Here is a 22574-nt window from a genome sequence, read left to right as displayed (position 1 = left end):
TAGAGTATGCAGGCTGTACCCCTTAATGAAACAGGAGGGAGACCATAGGATATATGCTGCATTTGGGCTGTGAGGCAGTGCATTGGTCCCTGGCCCACTCTGAGACCAGTCCAGACCTTTGCAATACCTCCTTGCCAGCAGGTGGTAAAGGAAAAAGTTGGGTGCTGCTCCCTGTCAATTCTCCCCATTAAGGGGGCTGCTATGAATGGAAAGAGAGATGCCATTGGAAGTGTGTGGGGGCACAGATCCCCGGATGTGCTTGTGGAAAGATGGACAGAGCAGCTGGAGCTTTGCATTTTTATAATTCTCCCAGAATTGATCAAGATGCTAACGGCGCTGGGAACATTTGAACAAACGTATTCTGTTGATGGCTAGGTTACTCTTTTCTTGTGTGGACCAAATGCTAATGGGAGGACTGGGCTTGGTCTTTGTGTGTCTCTCTGCCTCAGCCCACCGTGCTGGGGATTGAAAAATACTATGCTTCCATCTCGGAAGGGATCAGGGCCAACTCAGAAGTGGCTTTCTGCAGGCAGTGTAAAGGTTTTTAGTTTTCAAAATATATGGTGGCTAGGAACTCGTTTGCTCTGGACGAGTTGTGCTGCTTTGCATGTGGAATTGCCAAGGAAGGGAAAACACATCTCCGATAAATCCCATGTTTGTTTGATGCTTGCAATAGGACTGTGCACTGATAGTGCCCCTTTTATCTGATTAGGTCAAACTACTTTGCAAACATTAAGCTCCACAGAGCCCTGAGAAATACGCCTCAGCTCCTTCCCGTTTCTCCGTTGGGGCAACCCAGGCACAAGAGGAGGTTAAGTGACTCACTCAAGGTAGCTCAGTGAGTCAGTGGCACAACGGGCAATAGACTCCAGGATTGCTGCCTACCAGTTTGCGTTCTAATCCCTAGACAACTCTCCGCCCCATACCAGGTTGTGTGGGGAGAAGCTAGGCTCTGATCTAGGCTGCACCAGGAGAAAGCAGAGGGGTGGGACTGGTAATTCCTCTGAAGACAGAGGAGATACGTCAGCATAAATTCAAAGGTAACTGAGATCTGAATAAAGAAAAGGAGTACTTGTGGCACCTTAGAGACTAACAAATTTATTAGAGCATAAGCTTTCGTGAGCTACAGCATGCCACAAGTACTCCTTTTCTTTTTGCGAATACAGACTAACACGGCTGCTACTCTGAAACCTGTGAGATCTGAATGGGTCTGATTCAGAACTGATTGAAGTCGTTCTCAAGAGATTTTGGATCAAACCCAGTGTGTGTGCATGATATGAAATTTGTAACGATTCTACTAGCTGAGGAACATTGGAGAAATCGTTGAGAATGTTTTTAATTAGTGCGGGGGAAGAGGAAAGAGTTAAGCTTAGTTGAGGTGCAGATAGTTGCATATGCAGTACAAGCTTCTACTGATAGAACTACAAGGCTTTTCTTTCGTTATTACTTCAAGGCTTTAAGATTCTTCCCATGAAGGCAAACCTAAACGTATACCGAAAGTAGATTGCAGAAGACAGGCTTTTCCACTAGCAGCCGTGTTAGTCTGTATTCGCAAAAAGAAAAGGAGTACTTGTGGCACCTTAGAGACTAACAAATTTATTTGAGCATAAGCTTTCGTGAGCTACAGCTCACTTCATCGGATGCATTCGGTGGAAAATACAGTGGGGAGATTAATTGTATCCAGACCTGAGAGTGGCTATCCTTCAACAAAAAAAAACTTTAAAAACAGACTCCAACGAGAGACTGCTGAATTGGAATTAATTTGCAAACTGGATACAATTAATTTAGGCTTGAATAGAGACTGGGAGTGGATGGGTCATTACATAAAGTAAAACTATTTCCCCATGTTATTTCTCCCCCCACCCCACCCCCCACTTTTCCTCAGACGTTCTTGTTAACTGCTGGAAATGGCCCACCTTGATTATCACCACAAAAGGTTTTCCTCCTTCCCCCCCTCCTTCCTGCTGGTAATAGCTCATCTTAAGTGATCACTCTCCTTACAGTAAAAAGAAAAGGAGTACTTGTGGCACCTTTTCGCAAAAAGAAAAGTACTCCTTTTTCTTTTTGCGAATACAGAGTAACACAGCTGCTACTTTGAAACCTCTCCTTACAGTACGGAATGCATCCGATGAAGTGAGCTGTAGCTCACAAAAGCTTATGCTCAAATAAATTTGTTAGTCTCTAAGGTGCCACAAGTCCTCCTTTTCTTTTTTGTCTTTTCCACTGCATGTGTGGGGTTTCCTTCCTATGATTTCCCCCTTGTGCCTTTGCTAATCATCAGAGGGGTGGGTGTTTTTGACTAAGATGCTGGTTTCTTCTTGGTCCATTTCCCGTCACAGACCACAGCAAATGAATCGGTGTTTAAAGATAAAGACCCATTAAGTCCCATTTCTCCCATTCTTTGGGGAGCTAGTTCAGGATAGTTCCTTATTCATCAATTTTCTGACCAAGCCTTGTTTTCAAAGTGCTGCTCATCCCTGAAATGTGACTCTAAAGCTGTTGTGGTGGTTGTGGGACTCTTTGTTCCTTATCTCCCTGACTCCAGATCAGTTACCCTCTGTTTGAGTAGAGGAATGGTTTTTCTAAGTGCCAGCTCTGTAAACATGCTTGGGACTCCAGGAGTCAACCTGGGTTCTGCTGACTTGTGTATCATCACCCGCAAATGAAGATGCTGCAATGAGAACACAGATAATGACTGACTCTGTTAATGATGCCTGAGCCAAAATAGAATCCAGCTTGCGCAACTGTAGCTGTACTGGTTCTGCAAGGTTAAGAGCAGCAAAGTGAGCTCTAGTGGCACTGAATACACATAGATGCAGCAGCTCTGCATCCCTGTTGATTATAACTGCACTTTAAATGTTCCAAGCAGTGGGGCTTCCATCAACTCTTAGGGGAGGCTGTTCTGTGTTGGGCTGGATCTTGTCAATCAATCTATCAATTTCTATCAATCTATGCCCTTTGAGGCATTATAGTATCCAAGCCCTAGCTGAGGGAGTTTTCCTTGGTATTCAACCTAAATTTCTCCCTCCCTTTAATGCTGATTCTATCCTAGCACTCTTGGTTCTATCCATTTATGCCACCCTAAATTATTTTATGGCTGCATCTCAGAAGTCACACAAACACAGGATTAGGAAATATCTGCAGGATGCAGTGGGAGGAGTGCAGCAGGCTGGAGGAGTGAATGGCCTGTCTCTGTATCTTTATTAGAAAGCAAGTGGGACATAGGCATTTATGGGGCAAGTCAATGGCGTTTTGATGAAAGGGTCTTTGAAGTAAGTGTGTGTGTGTGGGTGTGTGTGTGTATGTTGGCTGCAGCCAGGCGGGCAGACAGTCCAGCCTAATCTAGTTCATGGAGCAGCTGTGACCAGGGTCTAAAACAATCAGGGCTTCATGGCCACTTTAAAGGTGAAACTGTTAGCAAATTTCCTTTCCAGTGTGGATAAAAGGGGTTTGACTGAGTCTGGCAGTTGTGGCTGCTGTGTCAGCTTTGCTTCTGATGGCAGGTTTCCTGCTACGTTTTTATGGTGGAGTGTCTCTCTCTTTGTCAAATAAACACAAACTATTCCCCGGCAGCCCCTCTGTACGTTCCCTACCCTGCCTGGGAACAGTTCCTGTTGCATTGCTACTGTTTGAGTCATCCTGCAGGGTTGTTCTCTGTCGCAGGAAGTTCTTCTCTGTTTACTTTTCTGGCCAGGCAGAATAATGGAATGTATTTTTAGGCCTATTTGCATTGCTCTCTGAGTTGGCATTAACATGCAGCCTGGGCTTGGGGTGTAGTTTTTTAATGCGTCCATTTCAGGCCTGGGCCTGGCTCCAAGGCGTCTGCCTGGAGGTTTCCGAAGTCCTGTATCCATGGTGGCCATATTTGCGGAACAGGATTAGCTTCCTGAGGGCAAACAAATTGCTAGGTCTTCAGTGGGAATGGAGTTTCCAGTTGGAACCCAGGGGATAGGTTCCTAGAGGTGTAGGGTAGTGGCTGCCTGGGGCAGTTAACACGAGCCATCACTGCAGTGTTAGGGTGGAAGGATGACACTGTTAAAGTGCAGGACTGGGGTCAGAACTCCTGGGTTCTGCTTCTCACTTTGTCACCGACTTCCTCTGTAGGACCTTTGGTGAGACACTTTAAGCTCAGCCCTGCAAGGTCCAGGTGATGGAGTGGTTAAAATGCTGGCATCTTTCTGCACTAGCCCTCCCAGCGGGGGAGCAGCACTGCTGGTAGTAATGATAGGACGCTTTTGGTAGGGGAGTTTAGCATAGGGAAGCAAGCTGTGGCTATTTTGGGAAGAAGGCCTGTCGTGTGGCATTTACACCCCATCCTCCTTTGGGGCATGGCGGGGTTGAGATACTACCCTGGTTACAAATCTTCCTGACAGTCTTTAGGCTGCAAGAGGAATGGCCTGGAGGCCAGAGTCAATATGGCAGCCCTTGGGGTCAGGGCAGCGCTGCCCAACGGCCAGAGTCAATATGGCAGCCCTTGGGGTCAGGGCAGCGCTGCCCAACGGCCAGAGTCAATATGGCAGCCCTTGGGGTCAGGGCAGCGCTGCCCAACGGCCAGAGTCAATATGGCAGCCCTTGGGGTCAGGGCAGCGCTGCCCAACGGCCAGAGTCAATATGGCAGCCCTTGGGGTCAGGGCAGCGCTGCCCAACGGCCAGAGTCAATATGGCAGCCCTTGGGGTCAGGGCAGCGCTGCCCAACGGCCAGAGTCAATATGGCAGCCCTTGGGGTCAGGGCAGCGCTGCCCAACGGCCAGAGTCAATATGGCAGCCCTTGGGGTCAGGGCAGCGCTGCCCAACGGCCAGAGTCAATATGGCAGCCCTTGGGGTCAGGGCAGCGCTGCCCAACGGCCAGAGTCAATATGGCAGCCCTTGGGGTCAGGGCAGCGCTGCCCAACGGCCAGAGTCAATATGGCAGCCCTTGGGGTCAGGGCAGCGCTGCCCAACGGCCAGAGTCAATATGGCAGCCCTTGGGGTCAGGGCAGCGCTGCCCAACGGCCAGAGTCAATATGGCAGCCCTTGGGGTCAGGGCAGCGCTGCCCAACGGCCAGAGTCAATATGGCAGCCCTTGGGGTCAGGGCAGCGCTGCCCAACGGCCAGAGTCAATACATGGCTCTTGGGGTCAGGGCAGCGCTGCCCAACGGCCAGAGTCAATTACAGTGGCCTTGGGGTCAGGGCAGCGCTGCCCAACGGCCAGAGTCAATTACAGTGGCCCTTGGGGTCAGGGCAGCGCTGCCCAACGGCCAGAGTCAATTACAGTGGCCCTTGGGGTCAGGGCCGCGCTGCCCAACGGCCAGAGTCAATTACAGTGGCTCTTGGGGTCAGGGCAGCGCTGCCCAACGGCCAGAGTCAATTACAGCGGCCCTCAGGTACAGGCCAATGCGGCCTAGCGGCAAGAATCAATGTAACAGCCCTCAGGTACAGGGCTGTGCAGCCTAATGTCCAGTACCCAGGGGGCCACCACCACGGGGGCGGCAGTCTGAATGGTGGGGGGGTCCGGGCCCACTGGACTCCACCGGGCCTCGACACAGGGCCTTGACAGTGGCAGAGTGGTCTGCCACTGGATCAGTGGGGAATCCCACCGGAACACGCTGACCTCACTTGGGTGGGAGATACCACCCGCTCTCACTCCCTGGGTCACTTCCCGCCGTGCTTCCAGAAGCCTCAGTTCTTGGGGCATCAGGGTCTCCGGGCTCCTCAGCGTAGGTCTGGGGCTCCATTGGCCACAGACCTCCAGTCTGACTCTCAGGATCGCCGGCTCCCGCAGGCAAGAACTGTGACGGCTCTTCAGCTGGAGCCTCCACCAAAGATCCTTCTTCTCTGTTGGTCGGCCTAGAATGAACTGGGCAGCTCCATTTTATACTGGCAGCAGTGGGAGCGTGCCCAGCATGGTCTGAGGGGCAGGACTTCTGCCACCCATAGTGTGGGGTTAACCCTCTCTTGTCCAGTGTGTGATATGCACACCCCGTCACAGGGCCAATGGCAACAATCAAGCCATTGCCTTTCTCAAAATGGGCTTTAGCCTCCAGAGAGAAATCTAATGTGAAGTAGATGATAGGACTCCCTTCTATGATCCCCCAACTTGTCCTAGCACGTGTATAAGTGGTAGAAACAAAATTGGATTGGCCAGCTGTCTCTGTGCTCGAATACAGAGTCTTCTGCTTCATTCAATCGCTGCTCAGTCTAATCCTCTGTTTAATTTGATCCAAACCATAGGAACCCAAATCATTTTGTATTTTTAAAAAAATAATAAAACTTCCTCCGTTTCTTTTAGTCACTGTTGGTTGCTTTAGGCAGGTATTATTGGATAATGCAATCACCAGCTATAGGAAGCTGCCCTTTAATAACAGAGCCAAAGTTCTGAATGAGAGGGAAGCTACTGCCGAAGGAGTATCCATGATGATAAAGTGGAGTTACCACCAAAAAGCTCTGTGGATCTGTTTTAAAACAAACAAACAAACAAAAAAAACCTATACAGATCTGCCCTGCCTCCTGCTCAGCTCATATATGCTCCGCCCTGTTCCTCTCTCCTTTGTCCACTCCCTTTTCAGTATGTGCAGATACCCCCTTTGAGTGACGAGACCTTTCGGGGTCTTCAGTACCGATCTCCACACCAGCATGACTTCTTGGCTCTGGTGCCTAATCCCTAAAATATGTGACTAACCAGAAGTACACCAAAGAAAACAACTTAGTGTTCTGCTCCTTCTAAAGAATCTCCTAGAGCAGTGTTTTGTGTAGGAATTATAGGGAATCCTGGTCTCCCCCTTCCCAGTGCATGTTGTGGTCTCTATCCTGATTCCCTCTTCTCTTCATAGACAGTCTGTTGTCATTGTTTGGTCAGTCTAATTTACATTGTAATCTCCTTGTGACAGAGACCTAGGTATTTACATATCTGTTCTTGCACAGTTATGACCATGTAAATAATACAATAACTTGGGTAGTATTCATGTGGATCGTGGCCCCCTCTGGATGCAATCAGAACTGCTCAGTTGTCCACAGAACCTTTCTTGCTAACACTTTTGCTCATCTCCTGTACCTCAAGTGGAAGGGTCCTGGACTTTTGGGAGGAAGATCTTCCTTTTCTCCCTGGTGTTTCCAAGTGGGAAGTTCTGAGCAGCAATAATGTGAAGTATGGCAACCCGTGTGACATTCTGGGTGGCCACGGATTTGTTACAGTGGTATTATTACTAACAGACTGTGTTATTCAGACTTCGCAATTGAATTGTGAGCGCTCCTGTGTGCTCTGTGAACTGTGCCTTGCTGCTTGCAGGGATGAGATCAGCCACTTAGTTCAGTCACAGTGATAGAGGAACAATCTTGATTGAAATAAGAGGAAGGCAGGCACTGCGTGGGACTTGCTCCTCTTTATAAAGCCCCGTTAGAGTAGTGGAGTCCTGTGTGTCTGCCAGCTAGGGAATGGGGAATTAAGGGACCGTTTCCTCAGGGGAAAAGAAGGGTGAAGACTTAGACTCTCGTTCCTCTGTGTGAGGCAGGAATAACTTGCTGAAAACACCTGGTGATGTCTTCAGAACCAGGCCGAGCAACTGTCTGGTTTGGGAAGGTGATCTGGGCTAGCGCTGTGTGTGTGGTGGGGGGAATTGGCATTATGGAAGGAATATGTATCATGCTTCCCCCTTACTGAAGAGCCTACTGATAGGCCTTGCCACCTGGAGGGAGCCACTGGTGGAGGAAGGATGGCCTTATGGATAAGGCACTGGACTGGGAGTCAGGAGACCAGGTTTCTATTCCTTCCATGGCCACTGATTCACTTCCCCTCTCTGGGCCTCAGTTTCTCCATCAGGAATTTGATGATCAGTGCTTAATTTGTAATGAAAGCCGTGCCAGGGCTCAAGCAATTTTTTTACTTTCATAACTGACATGGCAAGTCCAGAGATGCTAGGGCTATGAACTGCCAGGCCTAGAGGTGCTGGGGCTGAGCCCTGGCTCCAATTAAGGACTGGTGATGATGATATTCCCTGGCCTCTCAGTAGAGGGGAGGAGAGACATTAATATTTGTAAAGGGCTCATATACTTTGAGATAAAACAATGCATGACATAAATAGAGGTTTGTCTACATTGGCACTTCATCGGCAAAGCTTTTGTTGTTCAGGGGTGCTACCCTCCTTCCCCTCCCCGAACAACAAAAGTTTTACTGACTAAAAGTACCAGTGTGAATAGTGCTTTGTCTGCAAGAGAGCTCTCTCCTGAGCTCCTTTTACCGGCATGGCTGTAGCTGCATTGCTGTGTCACTAAAAGCCTCCTAGTGTAGCAATAGCCTAGTTCTCACCTTGCTACATGACCCTGCCCTCAGTGTATGGGTATGGAGATGTCAGTGGAGAGGCACTGCCCCAGAATTGTCTGGGCTGTCTGTTGCTGAGAGGGGTGCCTGTTTCTAGGGGGTCGGAAGCCTTCCTTTGAAGGCACCCATTCCAGGAGGAAATTGCAGCACTTCCCCCTGCCCCTGGTCTCCTGGCTTTGGGAACTAATAGTCAGACTTGTCCATGTGGCCTGGAGGCCACAGTTTAGGCCCCAGCAGGGTCAATGTAACCTTGTACCCTTAAATGGTGTCTTGTGCAGATCCTTCAGATAAGTCCTTAAAAATCAGCATGCTGTCTCTGCTTCGGGGGTATTCAAGGTTGCCTGGCATTTCTCGGTAAGGCTGGCCGTACGCTTAAAACTTAGGCTGACCCAGCTACGGTGCTCTGGGAGTAAAAAATGCACCCTCCTGAGTGCTGTAGCTGTAGAAAGTGGAGATGCAGCTAGGTAGATGGACGAATGCTTCTGCTGAAATAGTTACTGTGGCTTGGGGAGGTGGAGTTCCTCCAGTGACAGAAAAGCCCCTTCCATCGCTGTAGTCTGTCCCTACACTATGGGTTATAGTGCTGCTATAGCACCTGTAAAGCAGATGTGGCCTGCAAGTTGGTGTTTTAGCTATTGGAGCTTGGGCCAGTGTTTCTCTATCCTTGTTGCCTGGCTATTGTGCTCCACCCCAGAAGTGGGCACATTTTAGAGGTGGGGGGAACTGATTTGTGAATATACCATTTTGCTAAGTGCTTTGGGTTCCTTTATGGTGATCAGATGTGATCTGAGAAATGTGAGATTGTTATAATTAGTACTATTGCCAGGGCTGGTGGCTCCTGAAATCCATTAACTCGGCACCCAAGAAGCTTTGCAGTTAAACACGTGCATCAATCTCTCCCTGCTGCTTCTATGAAGCCATGTTAGTCTGCACAATGTGTATACACAGCCGCACAAACATCCCTCTAGGCTAGTACCTTACAGAGCCCTGGGGATGGAGGGAGGAGGGGCTAGGACCTCAAATGCCTGTGAAACAAACAGCAAGAGCAACTTGAACCTGGCACCCGCTCAGCTGGAGAGAGCTCCGTGGGCTGCTTAGAATTGCACTTACCAGCCAGAGCAGGAGCCAAGGCCTTGCTTGAATTACCCGGTGCGCCAGAAAGGAGCTGGCAGGGCTGCTGCTGTGACGGTGCTGCTAAGGGTGATCTGTCAAGGGTCCTACTGTGGTTCCATCGGTGCTGTGTTACGCTACGTGATCCTGGTGGTGCTTTTGCTCTGGGGGTGGGGGAGTGTGACTCCATTCTGCTGGCGAGAAGAGAGGCTGAACAAGCCTCTGCAGAGATGGAACGTGTGGGCAGTTCCTGCTCTGAAACCTCCCCACCCCCTCACCTGGAGCTCTGCCAGCCCTGCTCTCTGCCTTGCAAATGCTGAATTGCTGTCAAAGGATGCTGATGTAGGTCTCAGGGTGGGGCTGACACTGGCACCAGGGAAGTCAAGGTCGTGGTGACCCCCTCGCTGTGCAGAACTTCCCTCAAAAGTGGTGGGAAATCAAGGGTGCCAATGCTCCATTGGCTTGTGCTTTCAGGCACCTGGTCTTGACCCTACAGTGGAGAGGGCTGTTGTGGAAGCCTACGGCCCAGCAGCAGGTCTGAAGAAAGGGAGGGAGCTGGCTCTGGAGCTCCACATCAGAACCTTTTCGGGGAGCAGAGCATGGAGGATTGGCTTGGCTGGGGACCTGGAGCTGAAGTCCTGGTGTGTTTGGTTTCTCCTCAGTGACACTGGCTGTGTGCCCTGTCCAAAGGGGCAGTGCAATGCAGCCCGTCTCTGAGTGCACAGAGAGGTGGGTTGGAGGAGGTCTGAGGGCTGGGTGGAGGGCAAGGAGAGAGGCTGTTGAGAGGAGAGAGGCTGTTAGGCTGGTTGGAGTGGGCTTCTCCTGCGGGTGGTAGTTGGAGCTCCCGGGGAAGGGGCACTGTCGCATGTTAGCTGTGCAGGTTGAATCAGGGACTCTCTAGTCCTTTTGTACAGTGACCCTGTCCCCAGGGGGGTCCAGAATCTTTTGCTCTGGTTCCCTTGGCGCTTCAAAGGAGGCATCATGGGAATCTGCCAAGTGGTGTGAGATCCAGCCTGGTGTCTCAAGGAGATCTGCTAGCAAGTGGCTGAGCCAGGGAGTGGGAGGTGGCAGGATCATGCCCCTGGATGACTAGTGGGAGCTGGAAGGGAAGGTGTGCCCCCAACTGAGAGTGAAATGACTCCAAGGGCAAGGGGAGTCTTTGCTGCTGCTGGTTTCCTGCCTCTGTCCTGCTAATTGCTGGGTTCACCATGCCAGGTTGGACAGCTGTCCCATTAGATTCTATCTCCCCACCTCCTCTGCTGGCTGCAACCTGATGGTCTAGAGCAAGGTGAATCCCTGTTCTTGCTGGATGTGTGGTCAGTGGTGCTGTGGTAGAACATAGCACAGTCTGACAATCCTCTTTCCTGGGGCAATGTTTCTTGCCTATACCACTCCTTGTCCCCATGGGCTGATGGCAGGGTTATCTCTGTGCAGAGGGGGTCAGAGATCTCAGTGGGGGGATGTCTCTTCTTGTCCTGTTGTAGCCTTTCAAACTTATTACCTAGGGGGGTCTGGAAGAACAGAAGATTTAACACCAGGCTGGGCAGCTGGACGTCCCTGGGATATTGGATGGTTGGGGCAAACAAATCCCAGGGGCTGATTGTACTTTGCACCTACAGCTCCTTTCATCAAAGGATCTCAAGGTACTTTGAGTGTTAATCCTCCCTGTGCAGTTGGTCAGTATTCTGTTGCCCCAGTTCTATAGATGACTGAGAAACTGGAAATCAGAGAGGGGAAGTGCCTCCCCAAAGCCCATGTAGCAAGTCAGTGGTGAAGGCCTCCAGAGCCCTTACTCCCAGTCCCCCTGCTCTAACTCCAGCCAGGGTCGTCTTCTCTCAGTACATTTGGCACCATTTATTTCTCCCTTCATTTGTGAAAGTCTTTCTCTCTGTCTTTATAAAAGTAACATCTCTTTCTAATGACCAGCCATTCAGCATGTTAAAATCCAATTTGGTAACTGGTAAAATGCAATGAAAGCTTTGTAGGCTGCCTTGTGCTGCATGCACAGGTGGTGGGAGAAGGGCCCAGAGGCACTCGTGTTGTGGTGTTTTCCAGCCTCTCTGTTCAGGGGGGGACCGCTTTTGTAGCGTGGTGGGTGTGAAATACACAGCTCCCCCAGCGTGGGGTGGGTGCGAGGCCACTGGTGGGTTGTTTTCCTGTATGGGAAAGGGACTGCTGGATTGCCATCTTGGGCAATGGAAATCCTCTGTATACCTCGAGCAAGGTCAGGTCTCCCTTGGGAATTGCCCCTGCCAGCGAGCCTTCATCTTGCTCTCTGGGTGTAGGCCCATGGCCCATTTAGTCCTTGGCTTTTCTGCTGAGATTACTAGGAAGGGGGCTGTCTTGGTGTTGGTTAGGAGGGTGGGTTTTGTGAAGTACACCTGTCTCCTAGGGCTCAATCAGACTCACCAGCTTGTTTCCCGGGAGATTTCTTCATGGTAGCAGCTTTGTTAGCATTGACTAGTCTGGATTCGAACTGGGGGCTTTGAGAGGACTCTACTGGTTGGAGCCTGTCCCCCAGCTGTCCTATTCCCCCAGCCGTGCAGCTAGCTTAGACGAGAAGTGTGCAGCTGGCTGTTCAGAGGAACCATGTATGGTTTCCCCAGGGCTCCTGAGCGGTGAACAAACTGCCACAAGGACTAGATTTTTAAAACCCACAATGAACTGGGGCGGAGCTGCCAGGGGCTGAGGTGCGTGTAGCTTCTTATCACGGTGGGAGATGCTAGGCCCCAATGAGTGCTTCTGTGCACTGTGACTGGCAGTGCACGCGGCCGGCATGAAGGGCACGTGTTGGCTACGCTGCATGGAGGGACTTGTGGTGTTAGCCATTCAAAAGCGAACTGTGAGCATGCTGCCTGCCATGTGTGTCTTGAGACGCTGCACGTTCACTCTGGCAGTTGAAATGATGGGAGCATTTACACTCTGTCCCCTCTGCTGCTGGCTGGCCTGTGGCTTCAGGTTCTGTTAGAGAGCCAGGCTGATTCTCTGGGCTAGTGATGCTGAGGCTGAATGCTCATCTACTCTGGGAAGTGAGTGCTTGACAGCACCCCAGAGCAACCTTCCTATTCCTGCTAGGGAGTGTCGGAGCATTGACAGGCTCCGTAGGGAGCTGTGTTCTGCTCCAGCGTGGTGGGAGAGATGGTGGTTGTGATGTGGGCCAGCGAGTGTCAAGGTAGGGAAGCAAAGCGGCCATGAATGCCCGGAGGTTTGCTGGGGTGGTTTTAGGCAGCGTTGTGCTAATCAGCTCTTGGCATGTCTCCCTTCAGATGGGAAGCTGTGGTCGCTGTGCCCCTCTTCCCTGTGCTGATGTGGAATGTGGGCGAATGTGGCTTTCTGTGATGCTGCTCCCCCACCCCCCTCAATTGCCTGTGGTTGTTGGATGAGGGGAGTAACGTTCTGGAGGAGATGGATGGAAGGGCACTGCATCTCCTGTGCATGGAACTGGAAGCCCGCTAAGCCCCCAGAGGGCTGTGAGAACCAAAGCCCCAGAAATGGAGAGTGGCTGGCAGGGGGGAAGGGAGTGGGCAATGAGCCCCAAAGGCTTAATGTTATAACTTGAGCGGCAGGAGGGCTTGCCTAACCCTGTTGTCTTTCCCTCTAGGGCTGACCAGGCTGCCAGTGTCCATGATGCCCTGAATGTGGAGCCTAGCAGAAGCAGAGGAGACCTTGGTCCTGTAATACCCCTTCCCCTTGCCCCATCCCTCTATTTGGGTTGGCTTCTATTTATTTTGTGGCTGGGTTTGTGCACGGCCCTGGTCTGATGTGACACTGCTGAAATGTGGCTCCTTCGGCTCAAGCACCACTTGTCCGTTAACATCTGGACCCTGCTACTTTTGGGGAGTGCCTGGCTACCACTGGCAGAGGGCACCCCCAAATCCCCCTTTAGGACTTTCTCTGTCACAGACTGGAGCTTGACACACCTGGTGGTCCACACAAAACTGGGGAGGTCTATGTGGGCGCTGTCAACCGGATCTACAAGCTCTCCAACAACCTGACACTGTTGCGTGCCCATGTGACAGGGCCATGGATGATAATGAGAAGTGCTATCCGCCCCCCAGCGTCCAGTCCTGCCCCCATGGCTTGGTCACCACCAACAATGTCAACAAGCTGCTTCTGGTGGACTACTCAGGGAACCGGCTGATCGCCTGTGGCAGCGCCTCCCAGGGCATCTGCCAGTTCCTACGCTTGGACGACCTCTTCAAGCTGGGGGAACCCCACCACCGCAAGGAGCACTACCTCTCCAGCGTCAACGAGTCAGGCACCATGTCGGGTGTCATCATTGAGGTGCTTAATGGACAAAACAAGCTCTTCATCGGGACGCCGATTGACGGGAAATCCGAGTACTTCCCCACCCTCTCCAGCCGCAAGCTGATGACTAACGAGGAGAACGCGGAGATGTTTGGCTTTGTCTACCAGGACGAGTTTGTCTCCTCCCAGCTCAGATCCCCTCAGACACGCTCTCCAAGTTCCCCACGTTTGACATTTACTACATCTATAGCTTCAGCAGCGAGCAGTTCGTCTACTACCTGACCTTGCAGTTGGACACCCAGCTAACCTCGCCCGACTCCACAGGGGAGCAGTTCTTCACCTCCAAAATCGTCCGCCTCTGTGTGGACGACGCCAAGTTCTACTCCTACGTGGAGTTCCCCATCGGCTGCGTGCGGGACGGCGTTGAGTACCGTCTGATACAGGATGCGTACCTCAGCAAGCCCGGCAAGGTGCTTGCCAAGCAGCTGGGCATCTCGGAGCAGGAAGACATCCTTTTCACTGTTTTCTCCCAGGGCCAGAAGAACAGGGTCAAGCCACCCAAGGAGTCCGTCCTCTGCCTCTTCACTCTAAAAAGATCAAAGACAAAATCAAGGAGCGCATCCAGTCTTGCTACCGAGGGGAGGAAAGCTGTCACTACCCTGGCTATTGAACAAAGAATTGGGTTGCATCAACTCGGTAAGTGCCTGCTTAGCTTTAGCTGAGGTGGGCTGCTTTCCGGCCCTGTGGATCCACTCCCCTCACGGTCACCTGGCCGGCTGCTGCCTGCTCAGATGGGCTGCTTGTCTGTTGCGAGAACTATTGCCAGCGGGGCAGGGGTGGGAGCGCAGGCTGACGCAGGGTATCTAGTGGTATCCTGTGCTAAGTATGGAACATGAGGTCATGGCTCTGGTGTGGGATGGTCACTGGTTTTGGTTTAAACGAGTATTCACTAGTGACGGCTGGCCTGAAAAAATGGCCCCATATTGATTTAGAATCCCAACACATTTGTGGATCCAACCATGTGAGTAAATGCTGCCCCATGGTGATACAGTGGGTGTTAGCTCTGTCCCAATTCTACCTAGTGTAATGCTGGGCAGAGGGCTGGGAGGGCAAAAGCAGCACCAGAAAGTGCCCAAAGCACTCAGAAGCTTTTTGATGTTAGTGGTTTGGTACACACCAGATCCTTAGGTAGGAGGATGCATGGGGACCTCTTTCTTCTCTGTTCCATGCTGGCTCTGGCAGTCCAGGCCTCCTGCTGGGATGATTGCATCACTGTGAGCTCTGGTACAACATCCAGGGCCTGGGGTTCCTGCTAGCAATGTTGAACCATCCCCACTTTTGTGGAGTATGTAACACACACCCCAGGGCCCAAGCAGCGGGATGGTGGGAGGTGGAACCCTGCAGTGCAATTCCTGGCTGCATACAGTACATGGAACAGCTAACTCCACTGCAGCATGTGATGAGGGGCTGGGAAGGCAGGGATGGAGCTGGGTAGGTACAAACAAAACTGTTCCCCTCTTTGCTTTTCGCAGTGTTGCCAGAGTTGATGCCCCTGCCCCACATGCGCCCCCCCCTCCCCCTAGGAGGAAAGCTAATCTCCCTGCAGATCAGACTAATAACATGCTTCAGAGAGCTAACCCTGGTGATGGTGGATTAAAGGGAGCGCAGCCTGCCCTCTCCAGGCACAGGTGGCTCCTTTCCCACTGGTCGATGCCAGCGCTCAGAGTGGAAATGGCTATGGCTCAGCATGAGAGCCCCTTGCAAATGGCATCTGTGGTTTTTGGGATGGTCAGAGAGAAACTCCAAAGCTGCTATGTGTGACTGAGAACGCAGGGTGCATAGGGGTGTTGAAGGCAGAGTAAGAGGGCGGCCGGCAGCCTCATAGGCCGCACGGCTTCATTAAGTGTTCAGCGCAGAGGCTCTTTGCTGCCTGCTCCCTGGCCCTTGTTCATTCTAAGTGCACCTGTTGCATTCCTCATAGCATGAGTTGGTAGGAAGGGAGTGTGAGAGTGTCTGACCCCTTAATTGCTGCCCTCAGGCCCCTTTAGAACAGCTGGTCACTCCGGTCAGCACCTTCACAACCAACCCAGGGTGCCTGGATTCAAACACGCTCTGTTCCTGCTGGAAACTGATCATTCCAGGGAGCTGCTGGCTGGGTCAAACAGCCAGACCCTGGGCCCTCGTGGCAGGGCAGCCCTACCTTTGGCAGATTCTAGGGAAATGATCTGCCTTTGACATGTGACGCCTCTCCTCTCTGTGATCTTCCAAATACCTGAAGCATGCATGGCCCATTCAGCCTCTGTCAAGCTGCTCCGTTCTCATCCTCCCCCACCATGGTATAGCACTATCCCTGAAAAAAGCCTTTCCCTTCTGGCTGCTTCTTACCTGGTCAGACCTGTTCTGGCTGTTGGAGGCCTGGAAAATCTTCTGTTCCTGCTCTTTTTAGCTTTTGGCAGCTCATTCATTCCTGAGTGTGCTTGTAGGATCTGCTGAGAGTGGGAACAAGTCAGCTCCTGTCTGGATCCTGCAGTGACAGTTCCCTAGTTCTTGCCTGGACATTTCCCAGAAGGATCTGCCAAGATCCCACTTGGAATTTGTTGGGGGTGGGTAAAGCTTCTTTCAGAGTGGTTCAGAGCTTCTTTCAGATGGGAACATGGCCCCTCCAATTGGGCACGCTGGTCTGCCTCTGTCCTCGGGTCAGCATGCAGTGAGTCAGCACAAAGAGGGAAGGTCCATGTGCAACAAAAACACGTAGGAGTCTCATTCCCCTGCAAACCAGGCTGCCAGGCCGTGGGAGATGCCCAAAGCATTGGAAGTGGGTGGCTCCACCACTTTCATTCAGGGCACATGGCTGGGGAATGGCAGGGCATGGGGCAGCAGCATGTCCTAGGTGTGAGTGAGACACTGAGAATGCGTCTGATGTTGAAGGCAGTTAGTAGCAAACCATTGCCTCAGGGAAGTGGGAGCATGCCAGGGCTGTAATCCCTGGGTTACTGTTTCCCAATCTAGGGAAAGTCTCTTGCCTGTCCCAAGGGAAGCATTTCCCACAGGCCGTTACTAACACACGGCTCCCAGTTTATTGCCCTGTTCTGCTGCATGAAGTCTGTGGCGAGGGGGTGCGCTGAGCCTGCTTGGTTTATGAACTATTGCTGGCTGCTTTTCCAGATGATATTATAAAATATGAATGGTCACAGGGAGGCTATTTCAGCTACTCAGGATGATGGGAGTGTAATATATCCAGGCATCTCTAATCTTGCATGTCCTGGGCAGCCTCTCTCAGCCTGGGCTAAAGTCTGCGGGCCAGATCCTCAACGGAGTAAATCAGCTGAGTTCCATTGAAATCAATTTAGCTGCACCAGTTTACCCCAGCTGAGGATCTGGCCCAGCCCTAATTGGTGCATAACTTCATTGGGCTATACCTGCTTACACCAAGGCTGAATTTAGTCCCCTGTCAGTGCTAGCATGGTGCAATAGTTTAATGCTATAGCCTCTCTCTTTTGAGGCCTGGGCTTCCAGACTTTGCTAGATCACCATGAAATGACTGTTCTCAAGCTAGTCCAGGATGGGTATTTGGTCAAATAACCAAAACTGGCATGGGTGGCTTTCCCTGATCAAGGGAACCCAGCTCCAGAATAAGGAGGGACACCTGCAGGTTAGGACAGTGGGACATTGGCAAGAGGTGGTGGGACCCAGCCTGGAATATCTGGCGAGACTGCCAGCCAGCATTGAGGTGGGTTGACAGAGCTGGGCTTGTGGATAGCAGGGGGCTGCAAAACTGTGTGAAGGGAGTTTGCCCTGGCCCGCAGAACCTGTGCCCTGAGTTTTCCTAGAGCAGCCCCTGTGTACCCCTCATGCGGGAGCCTCTATGAGATTTGTCTTTTCAAAGCCATTGTGCTGTGCTCAGAAAGCCAGTAGACTAGGGCCTGGCGGTGCCCTTCTCCCAGGGAGCTCCTCTGTGAGCTACTTATTGCTGGCATGTCAGGGGATTAAGGAGTTCAGAAGGAGCCTCTCTAATAGTCCCTCAACCCCCTAAGTCCCACTCTGTGGAGCATGGCCATCTGAGCCCCTTGCATTCCCCTTCAAGGGGGAGCCAGCCATAGGACAGCGTCCCTGCTGACCGTCCATTCTGGTTGGCCCTTGGGGCACTGGGGAGTGCAGCAGGAGCAGTGCCTGAGTGAGGGTCTCCCCTTCACTTAGTGGCCAGAAGGAGTAACACAGGGGAAGGCTTTTTTTTCCCCGTGCTGTTTCTCAGGTGCCCTCTTGCAGGTCAGTCACCACAGGGCCGTGGGGCTGTCCTGTGGGAGCATGTGCCTTAACCGCAGCCACCTGGAGTGCATAGGCATCCTTGTGAAGTTGTCCCAGGCAGCCCCTCCTTTGTCCTCCCGAGCTGGGAGGGAGACAGCTAACAGCTGCCTGACAAAGTAAAGGGTTTGCTGTCAAGAGCACTGGGCTCACAAATCTGATTTTGGCTTCAAACTAATTCAATTCTGGTGGAAAATGATGAAATCGTTACACTGCTGGCTGGGTCACACGACTGCTGACTCTGGGAATGGAGCTGCCTGCCTCCTTCTCTTGTGCGATTTCTCGCTCCCCCGTTCCTTCTCCCTTCGCTGCCCTTGTCCCGCACAGGTCTTGGGGACCCAGCTGTGGCTCGGAGCAGCTCTTCTGTTCCCTTTGGGCTTTTCCTAGGCAAAGTGCTGAACGAGAGAGAGAAAAGTGTAAGGAAGAGAATGTCACCTTGTCCCTGGGCTGTGGTGGGTGTGGTGTGTGTGTGTGTGTGTGTGTGTGGGGAGAGTGGTTGTGCTTGTCAGCCGAAGGGGTTGATGATGCTGTATTTAGGTCTCCTGCTGGATTGGCACAGGGTGGCCAGTATGATGTATGAAATGAGCTGTGCAGGGGATGTTCGGAACATCAAGGACTTCAGCCTGGGTAGGGGGGCTGTGTGCAGAGCTAGATCTTCAGCATTATTCTGAATCCAGATGGGCTATACCCCTGGAACTCCCTGATCTCTGCTGGGCAGCGTTAGTGGGCTCCGGGGTGCTTAGTGGCCCCTTAGGGAGCCTAACAAAGTATGCCGTGCAGACGAGCATTCAAACTGCAGCTGCCCTTGGTCTCCTCATTTGTAGCTGCAGCAGAACAAGCAAGGGGCAAATGGGACATGGATGCCAAGCTCCCCTCTCTCCGCTGCTAGAAGGCCCTCTCCTGCGCCAGTGTAGGGGGGCGGCAGGGCAGCATGGGTGTTTGTGGCTGTTCCCACTCAGCAGATTATTTATTCCTGTGCTGAGAAACATCTCTTAACATTAAGAAGATGGTCATTAGTGGATCCATTGTGTCTCTTTCTCCCAACCTCTCCCCTTTCACTTTTCTTGCCTTGGCACAGGGCTAACAAGCGAGAGGGAAGGAACAAAGAATAAACAAGCCACAACTCAGCGTTTGCTCACAAAAGTAACAAGTACACAAGAAAACCAGTCTGGCTGGATATGGAGCCACAGAATCAGTTCTGGCCAGCTGTTCTTCCCCCAACTTCTCTGGCTCCTTAGCATCCTTGCCAGGATCCAGCTTGGCTTTGGCTGGCTGGCTCAGGGCAAATTCCTGGTCCTTGGGGAATTGAGATCTGACTGCAAGGCTGCCCCTATGTTTGGCCTTTGAACCCTGGCTGGGAACAGGATTAATTTCCCCCACTTTACGAGAACACAACAAAGATTGGAAGCAACCACTCCCCTGTCTGGGGCTCTGACCACATTTCCCAGGCTGAGCAGAGATGGGCTGAGTCAGGGCTTGAATGGGAGATCTAGGGAGAACTCAGGGTGCTTTGGGAAGTGGTGGCTAGTAACTCATTGAGTGGTGCTTGTCTTTATGAGCCAGCACTGAGCCACGGTCCCAGCCTTGTGCAGGAGAGTGCTGCGTTGCTGAAGGTGCCCGAGATGTGGCACCAAGGTCTTGATTTTTGGGCTCTTAATGGCACTTTATGGAAGAGCAGGGATGTGAATGTTGCTGTCCTGCCCAAAGTCCGGCTTAAGTAAGAACTGAATTCTTAAATCCCGCTGCAGGTTCAATTAGATGTGGTATTCTTCACTTCCTGTCCTAAATGGTTATGCTTCTGTGTGCTGTTAAACAGTTCTCTTGTTCCACCCCTGCTAGTGGCTGCATTTCTGCAGTAGTTGAATGATCCCTGTGCATGCAGCTCGTAAATCAGTTTGCAGAATGTGTTGGAAGCTTCCAGGATGGAACACCTCTCCATTATCATAGTCAGTAATGGGGGACAAACAGGAGGCATCAGTTCAGCTAAACACCCCCTCTTCATAGGAGGTGTGGAAAGAGTATAAGTTACCAGGTACAGGAACCTAGATAGTTTCTGGGTGCCCTCTGCTTTCCTGAGGCTCCAACAGATCAAACGTGCCTTGTAATGTGACAGCTGCTACCTTGGCTAACACCACGGAGAGAGCCCAGGGCCGCTAGAGCTACAGCAAAGTCGCTATAGCCAGAGCCAGGCTCCGCAGCTGTTGTCTATGACAGACTCCCATCTTCTGTGTATCTGGCACAGAAGGGGACCACAACACACGACCAGTGGCTTACATAGACATTCCCTCCACTCTGTCCCAGGCAGCTCTTGCAGTCCCACCATCTTTTCATTAGCATTGGCAGGCAGGGTTTGATTCTGTTTATTCTCAGGAAAGCGCTGTGCTCTGATGATGTCCAGATGTTGGTGAAATCCCAGTTGGGTGACTTGTCTGAGCTGGCAGTAGGCTAGGGGCTCAGTTAGAGGCCCTCTCCCATCCTTTTCCAGCCCTGGGGAGGATATCCCAGTGCGGGGAGAGTGTAACCAGTTCTTGTGACCGTTTAATGGTGAGGGAATTGGCTAATTGTTCCCCCGGCTACAGGAATTGTTTCTCCCAGTGTTATTACACTGCACGGTCATTGGGCGTGAACTCCTGCAGGAAATCAGTCGGGGGAGTGTATGTGTGTGTGCTCATCATGGCAGGGGGAAACCTGGCTGCTCTGGCATTGGGATTATGATGTGAGCTCATGAGGGTTTCAGGTAAAGCATGGAGGAGGTGTGGCTGCTGCATTCCAGTGCCAGCACTGCCTGTGCTAGAGAGCCCGTGAGGATTGTCCCGCTGCTAGGTACTAGGCCGACCTCTTGGGCCTGGAGAAATTCCCTCCCGGGTTTGCTTTTACAGGCCAAGCAGGAGGGGACACAACAGAGGAAGGTGTTGCTAGATCTCAAACCGAGCCCTCAGCACCTCACTCTTTGCTAGCAATACCCAAACCACATCCTCCAGAGTGTGCAAAACCAACAGGTGCGAATCTTCTCATGCACCACTGAAGTGCTGCCTTCTCTGGGGCGGGCCGTGGGAGCCGATTAAGGGCTGCACAGCAACACTCCACACTGGTCAGGAAGCAAAGGATAGTGAGTGTCTCCAACTGGTGCTATAGGGGTTGCTTCTAAGGAGGCTGAATGTAGTTGCCTGGGTTGGAACCTGGGCCTCTGAGGTTAATGTCTGATCGGTGTGAAAAGAGCGGCTCCTGGTCAGGATTTCTGGTTTAAAGTCTCATCTGGAAGGCAGAAGAACCGGCTCTATGGCTGTGGCAGGCAGGGGGGATTTCTCCGCATGGGAAGGCCCTGTCAATCAAGATTAATCTCCTGATAGTGGAGGGGAGGGGGGGAAGGGCTGTCTCATGATGAACCTCACCCCCTTCCTTTGAGCCCCTCCAGCAGCTTTGTAAGGATTCTATTCATCGCGCTCCCACCGAGCCCCATTCAGGAGAGGCTGATGACATCTCGTACAGCAGGGTTCAGAGGACAAGGGTGAAAGGAACTGTAGGGGGATGTGGCTTTTGGATAAGCTGCCATGTTTCTTCCCCCAGCTGAGTTCCCAGGCACATGGTCACGGCCTCCCCAGTGCAGCAGCATCCTTGTGTTTTGTGTGCAGCTGCTGCGGCAGCAGCATGAACTTTCGACTATCTAATCCCCAAGTGCTGTGGGCCATGGCGGAGCCCACGCTGGAGCCAGGCGGAGAGGCTGCCAGACTTGGCTGAGCGCTCGGAAGATGTTAGCGGTTCCTCCCCGGTGCTGAAGAGCCGAACAAACTTGGCTGGGGAAACTAATTCCATCCTGTCTGTTTCTTTCGTTCTCCTGCTGGGACCAGGAATTCATCTTCTGAAAGAGGCAGACCTGGAGCGGCAGACTGCATTGAGCAGGCTGCGAGGGTCTCAGCATAGCCATCTAAGGCCCCCCTATTGCTGCCCTCCTCTGTAGGACCTGGGGAGGGCCAGCACCTGCGACAGGGATGGGGTGGTTCAGTTCAGACTCTGCAGGCTGAGTTTAAAAACAGTCCAATAATGGCAGCGATTGCCTGCATGACTCTGCTAACCGGCTCTAGTTAGAGCTCAGAGTGCCTGTTAACCCCTTCAGTGCTGGATGAGAAAGGCATGGTCTCCCTTAGACCCGCATGTCTGAACGTTCTGCTCACCACGCTGCAGGGAAAACGGCCGTGGGTAGATTCGGTTCTGGTTATCTAGACCCTTCTACCGTCCGTTTGTCGGTGGAATTTGATCGCCTCACTGACCAAGGTACCTTCGCAACACCTCTCCAAGATGTCTCCACTTTCTAGAGAGGGAAAAGCCCCAAGTCAGCAGAGCATTGAGCCCCGGGTCTGAGTGTGTTGCTGAATCAGGGCCTCAGTGGATTGTTCAGGTTCACACAGGAAGCTTGCAGCAGACCTAGGAATTGAACTCGGATCTCCTTGTTTTCAGCCCAGTTCTTCAATCACCAGAACATCCTTCCACGGGCTGCCAAAGAAGGGGTTAATGTTGCTGCCTGACCAAAAGTCTCTCTCTCTGCACAGAGCAGATGGGGCATGATGAGCTGCCCCATGGGCTTTCTCCACCTGTTGCTTTCTCTGCTGAAGTGCCTCGTGCC

At 52.0% G+C, this 22574-nt stretch overlaps 1 protein-coding gene across 1 annotated transcript in view; it reads left to right on the top strand.

The window, feature by feature from the left end:
* Nucleotides 1-22574, top strand: part of PLXNA1 (plexin A1) — a 274845-nt gene that overhangs the window by 17685 nt on the left and 234586 nt on the right. The window contains 6 exon segments of the mRNA XM_038409069.2: nucleotides 13005-13333; nucleotides 13336-13425; nucleotides 13428-13841; nucleotides 13844-14242; nucleotides 14245-14289; nucleotides 14292-14347. Coding sequence (XP_038264997.1) covers nucleotides 13180-13333; nucleotides 13336-13425; nucleotides 13428-13841; nucleotides 13844-14242; nucleotides 14245-14289; nucleotides 14292-14347 — 1158 coding nt within the window. The 5' untranslated portion in view covers nucleotides 13005-13179.

This window comes from Dermochelys coriacea, chromosome 7 (genome assembly GCF_009764565.3).
Source record: "Dermochelys coriacea isolate rDerCor1 chromosome 7, rDerCor1.pri.v4, whole genome shotgun sequence".
In the NCBI taxonomy this organism is placed as follows: Eukaryota; Metazoa; Chordata; order Testudines; family Dermochelyidae; genus Dermochelys; species Dermochelys coriacea.
The sequence above is the reverse complement of the archived record's forward strand: the minus strand, read 5'-3'. Positions and strand labels throughout refer to the sequence as shown.